Source organism: Plectrocnemia conspersa, unplaced genomic scaffold (assembly GCF_051122295.1).
Source record: "Plectrocnemia conspersa isolate PC_06_02 unplaced genomic scaffold, ASM5112229v1 ptg000010l, whole genome shotgun sequence".
Classification (NCBI taxonomy): domain Eukaryota; kingdom Metazoa; phylum Arthropoda; class Insecta; order Trichoptera; family Polycentropodidae; genus Plectrocnemia; species Plectrocnemia conspersa.
In genome coordinates this window covers 26,209,917-26,228,930 of record NW_028277174.1, presented here as the reverse complement: position 1 = coordinate 26,228,930, position 19,014 = coordinate 26,209,917, and the positions used below count along the sequence as shown (strand labels likewise).

The following is a 19,014-nucleotide window of genomic DNA, read 5'->3' as shown; positions in this document are numbered from 1 at the left end:
TAATATATACTGAAGTATTAATTACATAAATACCTTCTATGTATAATATTATATAAGAACATATCATAAAAATACATATTCATATGTATATAGTACCAACTATTCTTATACATGTTGATATTTATATTTATTACTCATGGAAACTATAATTTATAACATACATATGATAAAATGTATGTTAAGTCTCATGATTAGGTTTAATTTATGAGGCCCATTGTTACTATAGTTGTTTTTTAGGTAATTTTCTACATTTATTTGTTTTAAAATATGGTAGTTTAAAATAAGAGTAAAGGCGAAACTCAGTATGAGAAAACAGAAGGGTTACAAACTGTTTTGGTACAGCACGAGTTTGTTGTTTGGTTGAATAAAAAAAAAGAAAAAAAGTACATACGATTCAAAAACATCATCCGTGCTATTTGCTTTATTTTAATTAAAATTGCTAATCTGTCATTGAAAATGAGAAGTTACGTCATATTTGAGAAGAAAAAAAAAATTAACATGTTACTAGGACAGAGTGTACGCATAATGTACGCAATTTTAATATATTGTTTTTACTGATTGCTTAATAATCATGAGTATAAAAGTCTTTGTCGCTATAATGAAAAAGTAATCTATCAAGTTACTTCAGCTAAAGAGCAATCAGAGCCAATATGACTACTTTTAAGTCTATTCTTCCTATCCTGTCCACCCTTGCGGTGGTGAGTTGCAACATGCCTAATACTGTCAATACTCAAACGAGGGTAGATTTCATACACTTACCTGGAGATGTACAATCTATATATAGTGAGTACAATTTTAATACTAAATAAAATTGAGTTCTTCAATCGAATATTATATATGATATATATATTTCACAGGAGCGTATACAAACCGAGATGATGTAGTCGAGGATATCATGCTTAGATTATACAACGGGTCGGTGATTTAATAATTAGATTATTATTTTATAATATATAATTATTTATATATTTAACTAGCAATAATTTTTTTCATAATTACAGAAGAACTACAAACGAATACGTAGAAATCAAATTGCTAAGTTCCGAAGAACTCTTGCCACGAAAGGACTTCCATATGGATAAAATTACCGTGTTTTACTTTCACGGTTATAAAGAAATCGCTACTGATGAGAGCATACGCACTGTAGTCACAGCATATTTGGATGCAAAGCCTGATGATAATATTATTTTAGTTGATTGGTCCAACATGGCTATGGGAGATTATTTCTTCAATGCCGCACCAAACACAAGAAAGGTAACTTATCTGTTTATTAACACGAAAAGCAATGACCAGACGAAAAAAAAACTAAATAATCTCATTATAATTGACTCGACAAACCATAGTAACTATAAAAGCATAGTGTAGATAAAGCTTATGTATACATATTTATAGATATTATTTGTATATGCTCGAAGTTAGCTTATAGTATTTTAAAAGGAGTGAGATCAATTGCTCGCCAACGCAATAAAGGTATCAATAAAGATATAATATAATTTAATAAAAATTGTCAATTGACTGTGTATTTTTTTGCTAATTTATTACTATATATAAAAATACTGTGTTTATTTTTTAACATGACTTATGGTGCTTCAAAACCTAGAAAGAACGATATTTTTAATAGCAAACAGAAACATTTTAGAAACATCACAAGGGTTTATAGAACAATTATCGATCGAGTAAATTGTCAGTTCGATTAGCTTTTAATTACAATTATTATTAATTAACATTGTAATATAAATTAAAACAGTCAATATATAATAGAAGGATCAACACCAGACTTAAACCAGTCTGCGAATCGATGATAAGGATATTGAATTATTTTATAATATACATTCTAAGCATTAGATTTTAACCTGCGGTTTTAGTAGCTTTTATTTATTAGTTTATATTTTTATGTCTATAAGAGTTCAATAATGTTTTAAAAATCATTTGCACATAAGGTCATATCATATACAAATAAAGTAAATACAGGTAATTCGCTATATTAAAAAATACTTTTATTTCTTCAGGTCGCTTATTCTGTCGCCCAAGAAATCAAGAAGCTCATTGATCGCGGTCTTAGCTTGGATCGCATTCATCTTTTGGGTCATTCTCTCGGAGGACAAATTGTCGGGTTCGTCGGCAAGGAAATGAAGAATTTGGGTCAAAAATTGAAGAGGATCTCCTCATTGGACCCGGCTTTTCCCCTGTTCTGTCCTGGATTATTTCTCGGACATATTGAAAGCGATGATGCTGACTTCGTAGACATCATCCACACCGATGCTGGATTTTTTGGCGTACCAGTCCCAATGGGAACGGTAGATTTCTGGCCGAACAAAGGCAAGAGGAAACAGCCGGGATGCAATGATGGCTTTCACATACCAATGTCCGGTGATGGTATGTTAATTTTCCTCTTATTCGCTTAACATTTTCAATGTCTTTTTATATTATCGCTCTCTCTGTGTTCATGCACATTGCCGATGGCATTTCTATAATAAATAAAAGTCATTTAAATTAATAGATTTGTGCAACCACTGGAGATCTTGGCGTTTCTGGGCCGAATCCGTTGGAAATCCAACTAACTTCCCATCAAGTCAACGTGGCAAGTCTGATATTGTATATATGGGTTATGCCGCTGATGTCAGGTGTATATAATATTTTTAATATTTATTTATAAATTGTTGCTTGGAATGACATTTTAATCTTGATTTTGTGGTTATATAGATCACGAGGCAACTATTATCTGAGGACCAATGCAAATACATCGTTTGGAATGGGCATGGAAGGAATAGTAAAATAATTGTTATTAGTATAATAATAATATTAATTGTTAATAGTACAAAATAATATAAGCTCAAGATTACTGATTTCTTTAATGTGTCCTATACTGTGCCCTAAATAGGCTTCTTGCACTTAAATTTGTCTAATTGTGGACAGGATTTAATTAAGATATTTTTTATCAAGACAAAGTTTGACCTTAAGTTGATCGACCACTGAATGAGGAAAAGTACACCAAGAATCGTTTCATGAAATTCCAACCGATAAAAATTAATGTGATATCGAGTTAAAGTTAACAAACCTGGGTGACTTAACCCTTTGAGCAGTATCGCTACATTTATATGTTAATCTTTCACTGTTTTGAGGTACCTAGGTACTCCAGATAGTTATACATTTTCATATACATATAACTAAACACATAAAAGAATTATGTAACGTATGTAGTAATTATTCAAATAAATAGGATGTTATTGCACAATTAGAGTTGCTAGAGCTGGATATAAAAGGACCGTCTCTAGAACCTGATACAAATAATGCACATATAACACTCCTAAACAGGGAATGCATTTAACTCCCTTGAATTTGGCCAGAAAAATGCATGTCATTTATTTAAATATTATGAATATTAATGAAATACAAATATTAAAAAAAAAAAAATGACGTCCCTAATTCTTAATCAGAAATATTCGGGTTATCTCTCAAATAACATCTTTAAAAAAAGTTTCGAATCTATCCGGAAAATACTTTTTAAAATACGTCATTTTAGTGAAATCATATCGGAAAACATTTTCACCGGTAGATATATATTTTTATAGTGAAAATATATTTTATCTGACAGGTGCTAGTAAAAGTATATACTTTTTTTATATGTAGTTATACATATATTTATATACCTTCCATTATGATGTATAAATGTTATTCTACATTCATGGTTATAAAGAAACTGCTGAAAAAGAGAGTGTCCTACTGTAGTCACAGCATACTTGGATTCAAAGCCTGATGATAATATTGTCTTGATTGATTGGTCCAACATGGCAATGGGAAGCTACTTTGTCAACGCTGCTCCAAATACAAGAAAGGTAATGTCACTGCTAAACATATATTACATGTAGGATCTAAATCATATTTGATTTAAAGTACATGTAAACATATGTATAACTAGTTCAATCTGTTACGTTACAACATTGCTTGTAATTCATCCATAAGACACACATCTGAGTATAAATTATTATATAGATCTGTACATGTCCAGTAGTGGTTGATATGTTGATTGTGATTAAGTAACGCTCATAAGATTTTCCATGCGTAAACGTTTCTCAGTACGCAGCAACATATTCTGTTATTCTTCAGAAACAGCTAGCTGTACGAGATAATAGAAACAGGTCTTTTATCTTTATCATTTCGTCTATGTCGTCTGTAGAATCTAGAAGAAACCTAAAAAAATCATTTGGGTATGGTATATATATACATTTCTATCTAAACTTGATGGTGTCAAAATTTTTCGTAGGCAATCTTCATTGATAGAAAGATAAATATACAGTGTTACTTCCGATACTAATACACTATTTAAGATTTTGATACAGGTAGCACAGGCAGTTGCTAAAGAAATCAAGAAGCTCATCGAACGTGGTCTCAATCTGGACCGCATTCACATTGCCGGACATTCTCTCGGAGGGCAAACAGCCGGATTCCTTGGCAAGGAAATGAAGAAAATGAATTTAAAATTAAAAAGGATCTCAGCTTTGGACCCAGCCTACCCCATGTTCTACCCTGGATTGATTTTCGGACACATCGAAGGTGACGACGCTGAGTTCGTAGACGTTATCCACACCGACGCCGGATTCTATGGTGCTCCAATAGAAACAGGAACGGTTGACTTCTGGCCAAACGAAGGCAAGAGGATGCAGCCGGGATGCACCTCGGGTATCCATTTACCGATGTCTGATGAGGGTAAGTGATATATTTTTCATATACATATAATAATAATTTAAATATTTACTTACAAATTGTAATGACGAATAGGATTTTAATTATGATTTTTTGTTTATATAGATCACGAGGCAACTTATACTTGAAGACTAACGCAAAATCACCGTTTGGAATTGGTATGGGAGGAATTGTTAAGAAGTAAATAAATTGTGAATAGTGCCAAAAAAAATAAACCAAAGATATTGTTAAATGTAATTTAAAACCACCTATTAAATATGTATATTGTAAATATTTAGTATATTCGAACACAAATAAAAATTAAATCAAAACTGTAATATATGCTGAAGTATTAATTACATAAATACCTTCTATATATAATATTATATCAAAACACATAATAAAAATACATATTCATATGTATACAGTACTAACTATTCTTATACCTGTTGATAGTTCAATGACGAGTACATATAATTTGTATAAATTAACAGAAAGCTATTTATATTTATTACTCATGGAAACTATACTTTATAACATGCATATGATAAAATTTATGTTAAGTCCCACGATTAGGCTTTAATTTATGAGGCCCAATTGTTACTATAGTTGTTTTTTTAGGTAATTTTCTGTATTTATTTGTTTTAAAATATGGTAGTTAAAAATTAGAGTAAGGGCGAAACTTAGTATGAAAAACCAGAAGGGTTACAAACTGTTTTGGTACAGCACGAGTTTGTTATTTGGTTGAATAATAAAAAGAAAAAAACGTACATACAATTCAAAAACATCATGCGTGCTATGTGCTTTATTTTAATTAAAATTGCTAAGCTGTCATTGAAAATGAGAAGCTACGTCATATTTGAGAAGAAAAAAAAATTAAGATGTTACTAGGACAAAGTGTACGCATAATGTACACAATTGTAATATAATGTTTTTACTGACTGATTAATAATCATGAGTATAAAAGTCTTTGTCGCTATAATGAAAAAGTAATCTATCAAGTTACTTCAGCTAAAGAGCAATCAGAGCCAATATGACTACTTTTAAGTCTATTCTTCCTATCCTGTCCACCCTTGCGGTGGTGAGTTGCAACATACCTAATACTGTCAATACTCAAACGAGGGTAGATTTCATACACTTACCTGGAGACGTACAATCTATATATAGTGAGTACAATTTTAATACTAAATAAAATTGAGTTCTTCAATCGAATATTATATATGATATATATATTTCACAGGAGCGTATGCAAACCGGTATGATGTAGTCGAGGATATCATGCTTAGATTATACAACGGGTCGGTGATTTAATAATTAGATTATTATTTTATAGAATATAATTATTTATATATTTAACTAGCAATAATTTTTTTCATAATTACAGAAGAACTACAAACGAATACGTAGAAATCAAATTGCTAAGTTCCGAAGAACTCTTGCCACGAAAGGACTTCCATATGGATAAAATGACCGTGTTTTACTTTGATGGTTATAAACATATCGCTACTGGTCAAAGTGTACTCACTATAGTCACAGCATATTTGGATGCAAAGCCTGATGATAATATTATTTTAGTTGATTGGTCCAACATGGCTATAGGAGATTATTTCTTCAAAGCCGCACCAAACACAAGAAAGGTAACCTATCTGTTTATTAACACGAAAAAAAAAAATCTCATAATAATTGACTCGACAAACCATAGTAACTATAAAAGCATAATGTAGATAAAGCTTATGTATACATATTTATAGATATTATTTGTATATGCTCGAAGTTAGCTTATAGCATTTTAAAAGGAGTGACATCAATTGCTCGCCACCGCAATAAAGGTATCAATAAAGATATAATATAATTTAACAAAAAATTGTCAATTGACTGTATATTTTTTTGCTAATTTATTACTATATATAAAAATACTGTGTTAATTTTTTAACATGACTTTTGGTGCTTCAAAACCTAGATAAAACGATATTTTTAATATCAAACAGAAACATTTTAGAAACATCACAAGAGTTCATAGAACAATTATCGATTGAGTAAATTGTCAGTTAGATCAGCTTTTAATTACAATTTTTATTAACTAACATTGTATAATAAATTAAAACAGTCAATATATAATAGAAGGATCAACACCAGACTTAAACCAGTCTGCGAATCGATGATAAGGATATTGAATTATTTTATAATATACATTCTAAGCATTAGATTTTAACCTGCGGTTTTAGTAGCTTTTATTTATTAGTTTATATTTTTATGTCTATAAGAGTTCAATAATGTTTTAAAAATCATTTGCACATAAGGTCATATCATATACAAATAAAGTAAATACATGTCATTTGCTATATTAAAAAATACTTTTATTTCTTCAGGTCGCTTACTCTGTCGCCCAAGAAATCAAGAAGCTCATTGATCGCGGTCTTAGCTTGGATCGCATTCATCTTTTGGGTCATTCTCTCGGAGGACAAATTGTCGGGTTCGTCGGCAAGGAAATGAAGAATTTGGGTCAAAAATTGAAGAGAATCTCCTCATTGGACCCGTCTTTTCCCATGTTCTATCCTGGATTATTTCTCGGACATATTGAAGTCGATGATGCTGACTTCGTAGACATCATCCACACCAGTGCTGGAGTTCATGGCGTACCAGTACCAATGGGAACGATAGATTTCTGGCCCAACAAAGGCAAGAAAAAACAGCCGGGATGCAATGACAGTATGTGAATTTTCCTTTTATTCGCTTAACATTTTCATTGTGTTCTTATTCGTGTTCATGCACAATGTCGATGGCGTATCTATAATAAATAAAAGTCATTTAAAATAATAGATTTCTGCAGCCATTGGAGATCATGGCGTCTCTGGGCCGAGTCCGTTGGAAATCCAACTAGCTTCCCATCAACTGAACGTGGCAAGTCTGATATTGTATACATGGGTTATGCCGCTGATATCAGGTGTATATAATATTTTTAATATTTATTTATAAATTGTTGCTTGGAATGAAATTTTAATCTTGATTTTGTGGTTATATAGATCACGAGGCAACTATTATCTGAGGACCAATGCAAATACACCGTTTGGAATGGGCATGGAGGGAGTAGTAAAATAATTTTTATTAGTTTAATAATAATATTAATTGTACAAAATAATATAAGCTAAGGATTACCGAAATTTTTCTTTAATTTGTCCGAATGTGTATTTTTCAGTGAAGTTATATTTTAACTAGGGAAGTCCAAATACATTTTCACAAGTAGCTATATATTTTAACTAGCGAAAATATAATTCAACTGGTAGGCGCTAGTGAAATTATATGCTACTCTAAAATGTCTATAAGTCTATAAGTCCGAAATGTAAACTAAGCCTTCTCATCTCGCATATTGCTCCATAGTTTGTCTGCACTTGGATAGTACACTATGTTTTAGAAATATGATAGCTATCTTTATCGATATTATTATGAACTTTTGATATAAGAGGGTTGATCAAAGTATATTCAAACTAAATTTTGGTCAATAGGGGCGTGCAAAAACAATTTCATTCTTGGAATTTTGACATTGAATATTTACAGTAGAGCGGGTGGTCCTTAATGGTTGTTAGTGGGGATATTAGGGCTGTCATTAAAGCAGGTCCGAGATTAACGATACAGAACCTAGCACAAAATCTCAACATGTCGCCCTACATTAGTTCACAGATATTTAAAAAAGTAGGAAAGAGGTAAAAATGTATTATTCTAAAATTCAAAATAGTTACACACTATTTAGCACTGCACCAGCTTGTAACATTATGTATAAATCTTAATTAGTTATAATAGTTTTACTATACTTGAATAAATTTACATTTTCCTTGTGTTAAATACATATAAATAAAATATAAAGATGGAGCAAAAAACAATACATGTATGACACCTTTTAGACGTTTCCTATTTAATTTTGCAAAATAACGCATATGCTTGATTGAAGCAACTATAAAAATTAAATATTCGTGTTGCTTTAAAAAAATCTTTTTTTGTGTTTACACGCCTTGATCGACAACTTTTTGGTTAATTTATATTATACAAAATAAATCCTCTATTAAGTTATAACTGCATAGTTACATAATGACCTTCCTAATTACTTTATATGTAAAAAAATACAATTATTATAAAATTTTGACTATATGTGAAAGATGATTACTTTACCAATTTCTCAAAGTACTTTTACCAATTTCTCGACCCAGCTGAAAACTTCAACTATGACGCTCTGACCCCACACCAGACATTGAGATTCACTTTTTTTATAATTTTTTTTTCAATCAAATCACATTTTCTATAATTATCGTACATATTAGACTGAAAACGCAAATAAGGAAGACATAGTGATGATTCCAATCGCAGGTCTGATAAAACTTGACTTGGCAAATAAGCAGTATGCACAGCGGTCTTGCTTTAAAGTGATATATCAAGTGTCAAGCCAGCAGCATTCCTGTTCACTTCTTGATCAAAGATATTGTAGCCACTTTTGTAAGCTAATCCACAATAATTATCCATTTAAAATTTTAAAATATTGTCTGAATGGAAGGAACTGCATGAACACTTCTGTTAAATGAGCAGTATAGAGATACACAGTCAAGCCTGCAGCATTCCTACCTAGTAGCTTAATCCAAAGACACAAAGTGGACCAGAATAATATTTAACGTTTACTGTAGTATATAATTTGGAAGGTAGTCCACAAAAACTATATCTTTATTATCACAAAATTTTGTTCTAATCGAAGGAATTGCTTGAGCTTTGATAAAGTAAAATATTTAGCTCTTATGAGCTTCCCTGAAACTAAAACACGACTCATTAGAAATCTTAGATAGTTACATATCTATCATCATTAGTTATATTCTTTGTTAACTTCAATGCTTAAAACTTTCAAAATGCTAAAATTCCACAGCAGCAATAATTTTTTAATAATGTTTGGCTGACCTCATTGTCTTTAAGCTTGTTCTACTTTTTTAAATTGGCAAATATAACTGTACAGTATATTTCGATTCATAAAGCAAACCATACATTATTCGTTAAGTATTGATACTTTATCTCCGTAAGAAAATAATATTTATCTTTCCATGACTTAAAAGTCACGGAAAGATAAATATTTTTTTTTTTACGGAGATAAAGTATCAAGACATTGCGAATAATTTATGGTTTGCTTTATGAATCGAAATATATCGTACAGTTATATTTGCCAATTTAAAAAAGTTACTTTTAAAAATGTACAGTAAAACCTCAACCTATGTAACAGACTAATGCGGGTGAGGGGGTGTCTGTTAAAGCCGATAGTCCGTTATATAAAAGTAGGTAGGTAAAAAAATAAACGGCACAACACAATGTCATTAAAGTTTCCATAAAAGGATTGAAAATATTATGTGATTTTAAACAATGATGAAGTAGATCAAATTAAAATAAATAAACATAGAAACTACGAGCTGTGAAACTCAGATTTAAACATTACCATGATGTTTTTAACAATTTTCACATTTGACTGAATATTTTGTCCGTTATATCCAAAGTCTCTTTTATTGAGATCCGATTTATATCAAAGTTTTACTGTATATGTAGAACTTTGTAACACCCCTTATACCCAGTGGTGCTAAATAAAGAAGAACCAGGGCAGTATTTTATATTTAAACCCTCTTCACCACTTTTTTGGTTATTCAAAAAAATATATATCCTAATATTGGTAATTCAAATATTTATGAAAAAAATCAAATCAATCCCATTATACTCTTAAAACATGGCCAGCTTTTTAATCTCTTGTTCTAAATCAACCAAACAGTTTTCAAGTTCTCGTTGATTTTTTGATATTTGGCTATATACCAAGAACAACTAATCCATAAACATCTGAATATTAAAATATTTTTTTAATGTATGTACTTAAAGTAAATTCCATTGCAATTAAAAGTGTTCTGGCTCAAAAAGAAGTACCAAGGCGATGCCCTGGTCTCACTACACCACTACTTATATCTACATATATATGTGCTAATGATTAATCATATACATATATTTAATTACAATCTATTAATATATTGTACCTCACATATGAAAGGTATAGAGTAATTAATTTACGTGTAATTATTAAAAATGTTGTTGTTTTATTAATGTACACAATCGTTAACAAAAAATCACTTAATATACACATATGTTTATATTAATTAAATTCGATAAAATGTATTAAAAATAATAAAAAAGACATTCTTTGAAAGGAAAATAAAAAAATTAGCATAACTTACTAGGACAGAGTGTACGCGTGGAGAACTTATGCAAATGTGGGCATATAAAAGCCTGTTTTCGTCGCTGTAGATGACACAGTTATATGTGTTGCCTCGGGTGTAGACAGTTAAAGGCAAAATGAGTTTTATGCCTGTCCTTTCTTTCCTGTTTATCGTTGCAGTTGCGAATTGCAACATGCTCAACACACACAGTACACAAATAAGAATAAATTTAATTCACTTTCCTGGAGACGTACGATTCATTTACAGTGAGTATAATATATAATAAGTTAAATCGAGTTCTTCAATCGTATACTATAAATATTTCACAGGAGCTTACGCATTCCGAGATGATGTAGTCGAAGATATCATGATCAGATTATACAACGGGTGGATGATTCAAAGTTTAAATTATTAAATTATATGTTAATTTGTACATTCTACTAACGATTTATTTTGTATAATTACAGAAAAACTGTAGAGGAATACGTAGAAATCAAATTATCCAATTCGGAACAAATCTTGTCACAAAGTAGTTTCCACATGGATAAAATGACTGTATTTTATGTTCACGGTTATAAAGAACTTGCTAGTGACGAGAGCATACACACTGTAGTCACGGCCTATTTGAATGCAAAGCCTTATGATAACATTGTCTTGATTGATTGGTCCAACATGGCAATGGGAAACTACTTCTTCGATGCTTCACCGAACACAAGAAAGGTTAGTTATTTATTTATTAAATTGTGAATATATCATTTTAAATTAACGATACTATAAAAAAAAGCATTTACTGGACGAAAAAATATTTAAATTTATAGTCAGCTTGACAAGACATAGTAAATTTAAGTAGAAAAATGATTATGAAATATTTATAAATTATTCATATATGTCCGAAGTTATCTCATGGCGTATTAAAAGAACGTAAACACAGAGTGACATCATTTCTCACCAGCGCAATGATGGTATCATCTGGAGTTATAATTTAGTTCAACACAAAGTTGTCAATATAGCTAACTATTTTTAGCTAATTTATTACTTCATATAAAAAGAATATGTTTATTTTCTCAATATGAATAAAAGTTTGACTTTCGGTGCTACAAAACCTAGAAAGAACAATATTTTTAGTAACAATTTCTTTTTAGAAACATTTTAGGAGTTGATTGAACTATTCATGTTAGATGAAGTCTGCGAATCAATAATATTTATATTCATTCATTGTGATACATTGTAAGCATTAGTTTAAGCTGCTTTTTATTAATTTATTGTCAAGAAAATATTCTGTTTTGTAGATTATTTGCTTGTGAGGTCTATATAATGTATTTCCTTAAATATATTTCTACTTTTTCAGGTTGCTTACTCCGTCGCCCAGGAAATCAAAAAACTTATCGATCGCGGTCTCAGCTTGGATCGTATTCACATAGTGGGTCACTCGCTCGGAGGACAAATTGCTGGTTTTATCGGCAAAGAAATGAAGAAGATGAGTCTAAAATTAAAAAGGATTTCCGCCTTAGACCCGGCTTTTCCCATGTTTTTCCCAGGAATATTTCTCGGACACATCAAAGGTGACGATGCTGACTTCGTAGACATAATCCATACTGATGCCGGATTCTACGGTTATCCATTTGAAACTGGAACTGTAAACTTTTGGCCGAACAGAGGCAAGAGAACACAGCCGGGATGCACGCCAGGCTTTCACGAGATAATGTCTGCTATCGGTAAGTAATTATTTATATTCAATTTTCAGCCAAAACATATGCTAATGATGATGTTATATTAAATTAATAGACTTATGTAGCCATTGGAGATCGTGGCGCTTTTGGGCTGAATCCGTTGAGCATCCGAATAACTTCCCGGCGACTAAAGACAACAAGATTGATATTGTTTACATGGGTTACGCTGCTGATATTAAGTAGATATTATATTCATTTATAAATATGGTGATGCTTTTCTAATCTTATTCCTGTTGTCATCTAGTTCACGAGGCAACTATAATCTGAAGACCAGCAACAGTACACCGTTCGGATTGGGCATGGATGGAATAGTTTAAAAATTAATTTTAATTATACAACGTAATGTAAACCAAAGATATTTATAATTACATAATATATAAATTAAGAATAAATTGTAAATATTTATATTATTATTATGCAAATTTAAGTATATTACTATAAATAACACTTTGTATAACACATGAAGTAGGCTTCAAGTAAAATAATAAATATTTTATTAATTCTGTATTTGTGTCTAGAATTTTAATATTCCCTTTTTGTTTGCATACATAAATATAATATATAAAAATTAATCTATTGTATACAATCAGGTATTAACATTTACTAGACAAAATCTTTTTCTTATTAAATCCAATGCGGTCCAATTTATTTAATCACAAAATTTAGGCTTCTTACCTATCATTTATTTAGGGTATACCCTGTACCCGATCCAGATGTTGGGACCACTACCTGAATAAAAAACACCCAAGAATGCAATGACAAAAGAACGAATGTTTCGCTCTATCATTGTAAATAGCATTTAGTTAGGTTGGGGCCTATTTGTTATGGCCAAAACTTGGCAGCACTCTGGTAACACAGGCGTGACGGACATATTACAGTTTACATGATATTTTGTAAATATCATGTAAATTGTAATACAATTGCAGCGGCTTAATCTGCCTAATTGCCACCCGTTACCAAAGACGTTTTGCTACAGTCAAATAGAGTTTCATAGACATTTTAGAGGAGTATATACGTGCCACGGGACTTCTAAGCTTAAATGAAAGCATTAAAAATCCAATACACTGATTTATTTTTCTATAAAAAAATAGGCATGAAACACAAAGGCACAGCAATAGCTTAAAATAAGCGCCACGCTTTTAAAATCAGTGAAAGGGTGAAAGTTTTGAACATCTCATACATTTTCTAATCAGTAAATTACGAGAACATTTTACTCACTCTAAAATAATAACATTCAGTCTGTTTTTTAAAATAAAACATTATTCTCACATTATCGTCACATTTTAATAGATGAATTTATAAGATTATGTATTTTTAATAAATTAAATTTTTCATTATTTATTAGGTATTATGTTATGACTTTAAAAAAAACTAGTTATAAAGGTACATATACATATGTATTTATCATTATATGAATTTCATAATTATACAAAACTGAACATTATTTCGTAAATATTAACAGTTTAACGAATTATGCGATTATATAAAGCAATTGTTTACGAATCTATAATTCTCAATTTTCAATAAATCGAAATGATAGTGAGAAAAATCATAGATATTTATTAAAAAAAAAAATCGTTAAATGATAGTTATTTTAAAGTCAAATGACTATATTCAAGGCTAGCATTATTACAATACAATAATTTAATTAGTAAATTATAAACATATTTTTTACTAAAATAACTTTTTGTTATTTTATTGGAAAAAAATATTATTCTAAATAATAATAAAAAAAACAAGCACCTATTAGGCTAGCATATAAAAATGTTCGGAACATTACAATTTTCATTTCCGATTTTATAAATATGCAAAATACTTTATCTTTGGATATTCATAAAAATCTATATCAAAATACACAAGTTCTCATTTAATTTAGTGCTTAAGAATTAAGAAGCTCTCGTTTTAATTTCTGTATTTTATATGGTAATAATTCCACCATCTCTCGACATATGTCGACTTCTGTTTTCATATTTTTTGCGGCGTTCTCGTTCACAGCACAATAATCCACCAACGCTTTATAAGCATTCAATGTTTCTTCACAATTTTTAATCTGACCGTCTTTGTCCAAAACGATAATCTTATTGTACAAACTGCCTATTTGGAAATAAGCGCCGATTGCCGCTTTCTCAGTCTCAGGAGTGAAGGTTTTGGGCATCTCTTTCGTAGCGGGCTGCCTCATAGATTCCAAGAACTTCTTATAATATTTAATACTCTCCTCGGCTAGATGATTAATCTTTTTCAAAGCGTGCGGAGTGGGCCTATCGTTCGAAGCTTTCAACTTTTCAAATTTGATATTCAATATTTCTTGATTAATCTCGCCCAATTCGTACCAAATCTGCCGCAAGAACGACATGTAATACAACGGATTCAGATCTTCTATCGCTTTTTCTAATATGTCTATCCTACGCTTGTGCATTTTAGCTTGTCTGTCGTCGTTGTCTTCGAAGAAAGCCAAATATCTGTACATCTGAGAAGCGTCTTGCATGATTTGAACATGATCAGAAGCTAAGGTTTCGATCGTATAATAGGAAGTTGCTCTATCGACGTACGTTTTTGTAAAGTTGAAAACTTCTTTAGCGTCGTCCCAAGTTAATAAAAATTTATAAGTAACTTGATTTTCATACACTGAAAGGTTTAGAGTAGAGAATGATATTTGTTTGAGGTCTTCTTTTGATACAGAGCTACTCTCAGATAGCTTTAAATTAGCGAGATCTGAAAAATGATAAAATAATTTATTCATCAATCGAGAAATCGTATAAAAAAACACTTTCTAATTAATTATAATATTGAGTGACAATATTATCATAGAAATTCAAAGAAATTTATCTTTATAAAATAATTAATAAATCAACGAATGAGATTCTAAAAGAAACATAGCATAGTTAATGACTTTCTCGAGAATTAGTATAATTTTTTTCGAAACACTAGATATAATCTCTCTAGAATGTTCAATACAAGTAATGACATAATACATACGTGAGTCTTTTAAAAAAAAGTATTAAGTAAATTTATGTATTTAAAACTGTATAAAAAAATGTAAAAAATCTGTTTAAAACTTTTGGCGGTTATTGTTTGGTGGAATATGGAAGATTATATTCATTACGAGCTACTATCAATAAACTGAACTATCGCAAAAGAACTGTATTGCTATTTTCTGCCGAGGATAGGGATGGTTTAATACAGAAGATGATGTCCTAAGGGAGCTTCATTATTTTTTTATCTCAAAACTGAAGTAATTCTGTTGTCAAAAAATTAAAATTTAAGAGCAAGACAGGAAAGATTTTATAGCATTCATAGTACATTGACACGATGAAAAATATATATAATATCAATTTTTTATCAACAAATCAAAGTTGAATAACGTGAGCAAAAAAATAATAAAAATATTCATTCGGAAATGAATTCATCCGATTAAAATTCTAGTCAATATGTTGAATTATGGTCAATTCAAAATCATGACTATTTATTAGATGGAGAAGGAATTAATTTGATGAACAATTTATTTGTTTCAAAATTTTTAGACTATACTTATCCCTTGATTTACATGGTAGATTTGTTCTAGGAAATATTGCATAAACCGAAACTGTGTAGATCAAAGCGTAGTGATCAAAGCGAATAGTATTCATGTGTAAGTAAATAAGCAAAATTTAGAGGGTAACGTTAGAAAACGTACTATATATTTTTAATCCACATATATTTTATGAAATGCTTACAATAAATGCGCATTTTATTTTATATATTGCTCAATTAAATTGTACTCTATTTTATTATAATAAACTCAAATTAAACATTATTTCAAGATATACAAAATTATTCCAGAAATTTTATAAGCGGTCATCTATACAAGTACTTACCGCACGTAGTGCTAACGAAACGCTAATGCGCAATTTATATATTTTAATGCACATTACAAATAAAATTTTGCTCAATCTATGCATTTATTTAATGCTCATTTCTAATTATTGTAATGCATAAATAATTATTCTTATGAAACAAAGTATTTTATAAATTGTCTTAAAAAATATTTAAGTCATCCACCTGAATTTGTCGCATGCAGATAAAAATGGAAAAAGGAGTATCACAAAACTATTATGGAATTTTAGGTGAACTCTGCAGTGACAGGTAAAAACATAGTTCGAGAAGCTTAATTTATTTGATGTTATAAATGTAATTTTTTTATTTTTTTTATTTTTAATTTCGTTGCAAATTTTATTTTCACTAGTTCACTAGTGAAAATATAACTTTACTAAAAAATACATATTCACCGGTATAATGGTAGGTATGAAAATGTATGTAAACTACATACAAAAAAGTTGAAATCACATAATTTTACTAGCACCTGCCAGATAAAATATATTTTCACTGAAATGACAAACTTTAAAAATGTTTTCGAGACAAATTTGAGATTGGATTCTCAATCGAATATTTGATTATCGAACTAATTGACCGATTTTAAACTATATGAATATTAAAATATTTGTAAAATATTCATGTATACTATCTCGAATAAAATTTGAAAAAAATCTTAGAATTAAACAATCTGTATATTTGAGCAACATACTTGAAGAGCCTGGTTTTTTCTCTCAATATATCCCGAGTGACTAGTGCCGCTCCAAAATCTATGGTCCTAATGTGAGAGAATGAGAAGCATTTTCTCAACAAAAAAATGTTTTTCCGTTTTCGCAAAACATTTGTGAAGAGAATGTTTATCAGCCGTATCTACTATGACCGAAATTCACAGAATTCGTGTTACGTTTACGTTTTTTTATTTGTTGTTTCAAGACGCAAAGATATTATTTCTAGTTATTTTATATATACATAAATCCACACAAAACAAACGCGATACAGATCCGATCTTTATGTATATCAAATTTAAAGAAAGCTTTTGTATACACAATTAATTCGATAAAAATATGTATTTAAAATGTTTCATTAATTTTGCTAAATTATTCTGGTGATTTTAAAATGAAGTAATTGAATTTTATATATGTATTGTGTTGTGCATATAACATAAAATTGAAAAAGTTTAACGTTATGAAAGTTATTAATGATTAATTAAAATGATAATTTTTTTATTAAATAATATTTAACTAATAAATTAACATGGGTAAAAATGAAGAAAAAATATTACGAATATATTGGAACAATTGAGAGCCCTAGTTACATTGCATACAGTAAGAAAATATTTTTTTAAAAATAGCAATCGAAATCGAAATAAATAATATAAAAATACCTGAATGTAAGGAGCAAACTATTGCGTCTTCATCGTCGTCGGCATGATGTAAAAGTCTATCCCTAGACGTCGATAGAAGCATCAATCCATATTTAACCCAGCACCTAGCAACGTCGGCCATTCTATGTTTATACGTTTCTATATTAGCGTCGTGAATCTCACCAGGCTCTTCCGTATCCAATTTTTGCTCATAACTATCCATTATGTGAGTAGCCGCCGATAAATGATGACGGGCCTGTTTAAACCCGTTCTTCTCCATGAAAAACTGAGACAGCGTTGCGGCGTTCAAAGCCCAATCGATCGGCTCGAAGTCGTTATACTTCAACTGCCTCTCTAAAGTAATATGGCAATAAACGGCCGATTTTAAATAGTTCTCCAAGCTGCCGTATATTTGTGCGAGATAATATAAAGTCAACGTGTGAGTCTTTTCAAACGCAAGCATAGATTTGTCTTCGCATACGTCGTCCGGATCTAAAAACAAATCGATTATATCCAAAGGTTTTCGATCGGACGATTTAAATTGCGAATAGGCGGTTTCGGCTAGTTCTAAAAACTTTTTCGATTCCAGCACGTCTTCTCTTTGAGACCATAATATTCCTAAATGGTTGAGAGCTACTAAGGCGATGAGTATGAAGTCGGGTTGTTGTTCGTTGTCTTTGATGGTTATAAGACATGCGTTCAAATGCGTCTCAGCTTCGGTCGGTTGCTCGGTTTCGAGAGCTAGTTTGGCGAGAGAGAGTTGCATAGCCGCCATGAGAGGTTTGCGCCTCGGTAGAGTAGTGGCCGATCGTAAATTGACGTAAGCTGTCAATAACTCGGCTTTGGCTCTTCCGCTGGCTTCGAGGGCGGTGGCGGGGTCTCTCTCTTCGGCTATACGGCGAGCTCTTTCGTAGCTCTCTCGAGCTCCATTCACCAATTCTTTGTGGGTTCCCATTGTTTAGACTAATTTTCGCGCTCTATAAAGTCGCGGTAGCTATCGATTCGAACACTTGACAGCTAGTGGTACCAACATAATAAATATAATATATACCAATAATAATAAGAACTTCGCCAAAAGTTCACGTTTGATAGCTATCATAGCCAATCTAATTTATCTTAAGTCATTGTGGAGCTAGAAGGAATAGTTTTTGATGATTTATAATTTTGA

General features: G+C 30.6%; 4 protein-coding genes across 4 annotated transcripts; 3 read left to right on the top strand and 1 right to left on the bottom strand.

The window, feature by feature from the left end:
- Positions 1-634: 634 nt before the first annotated feature.
- LOC148231190 (uncharacterized) lies at positions 635-7,843 on the top strand. The gene is made up of 12 exons (XM_088195903.1): positions 635-783; positions 858-915; positions 1,002-1,254; positions 2,010-2,376; positions 2,501-2,619; positions 4,341-4,432; positions 5,701-5,849; positions 5,924-5,981; positions 6,068-6,320; positions 7,053-7,392; positions 7,504-7,627; positions 7,707-7,843. Exons 1-12 carry the CDS (start codon positions 651-653, stop codon positions 7,780-7,782), a joined length of 2,022 nt encoding a protein of 673 aa, XP_088052029.1. The 5' UTR covers positions 635-650; the 3' UTR covers positions 7,783-7,843.
- On the top strand, positions 4,237-4,925 carry LOC148231191 (pancreatic triacylglycerol lipase-like). Its single transcript, XM_088195100.1, has 2 exons — positions 4,237-4,707; positions 4,810-4,925. The coding sequence occupies exons 1-2, from the start codon at positions 4,461-4,463 to the stop codon at positions 4,830-4,832; spliced, it is 270 nt and encodes an 89-aa protein (XP_088051226.1). The 5' UTR covers positions 4,237-4,460; the 3' UTR covers positions 4,833-4,925.
- Positions 7,844-7,847: 4 nt separating the features above from the next.
- Positions 7,848-13,033, top strand: LOC148231189 (lipase member I-like). The gene is made up of 6 exons (XM_088195099.1): positions 7,848-11,170; positions 11,234-11,291; positions 11,372-11,624; positions 12,253-12,619; positions 12,690-12,813; positions 12,879-13,033. The coding sequence occupies exons 1-6, from the start codon at positions 11,041-11,043 to the stop codon at positions 12,949-12,951; spliced, it is 1,005 nt and encodes a 334-aa protein (XP_088051225.1). The 5' UTR covers positions 7,848-11,040; the 3' UTR covers positions 12,952-13,033.
- A 979-nt stretch (positions 13,034-14,012) lies between these two features.
- On the bottom strand, positions 14,013-18,868 carry LOC148231188 (KIF-binding protein). The gene is made up of 2 exons (XM_088195098.1): positions 17,868-18,868; positions 14,013-15,346 (listed from the first exon to the last, which is right to left on the bottom strand). The coding sequence occupies exons 1-2, from the start codon at positions 18,799-18,801 to the stop codon at positions 14,514-14,516; spliced, it is 1,767 nt and encodes a 588-aa protein (XP_088051224.1). The 5' UTR covers positions 18,802-18,868; the 3' UTR covers positions 14,013-14,513.
- Between the last annotated feature and the right edge of the window lie 146 nt (positions 18,869-19,014).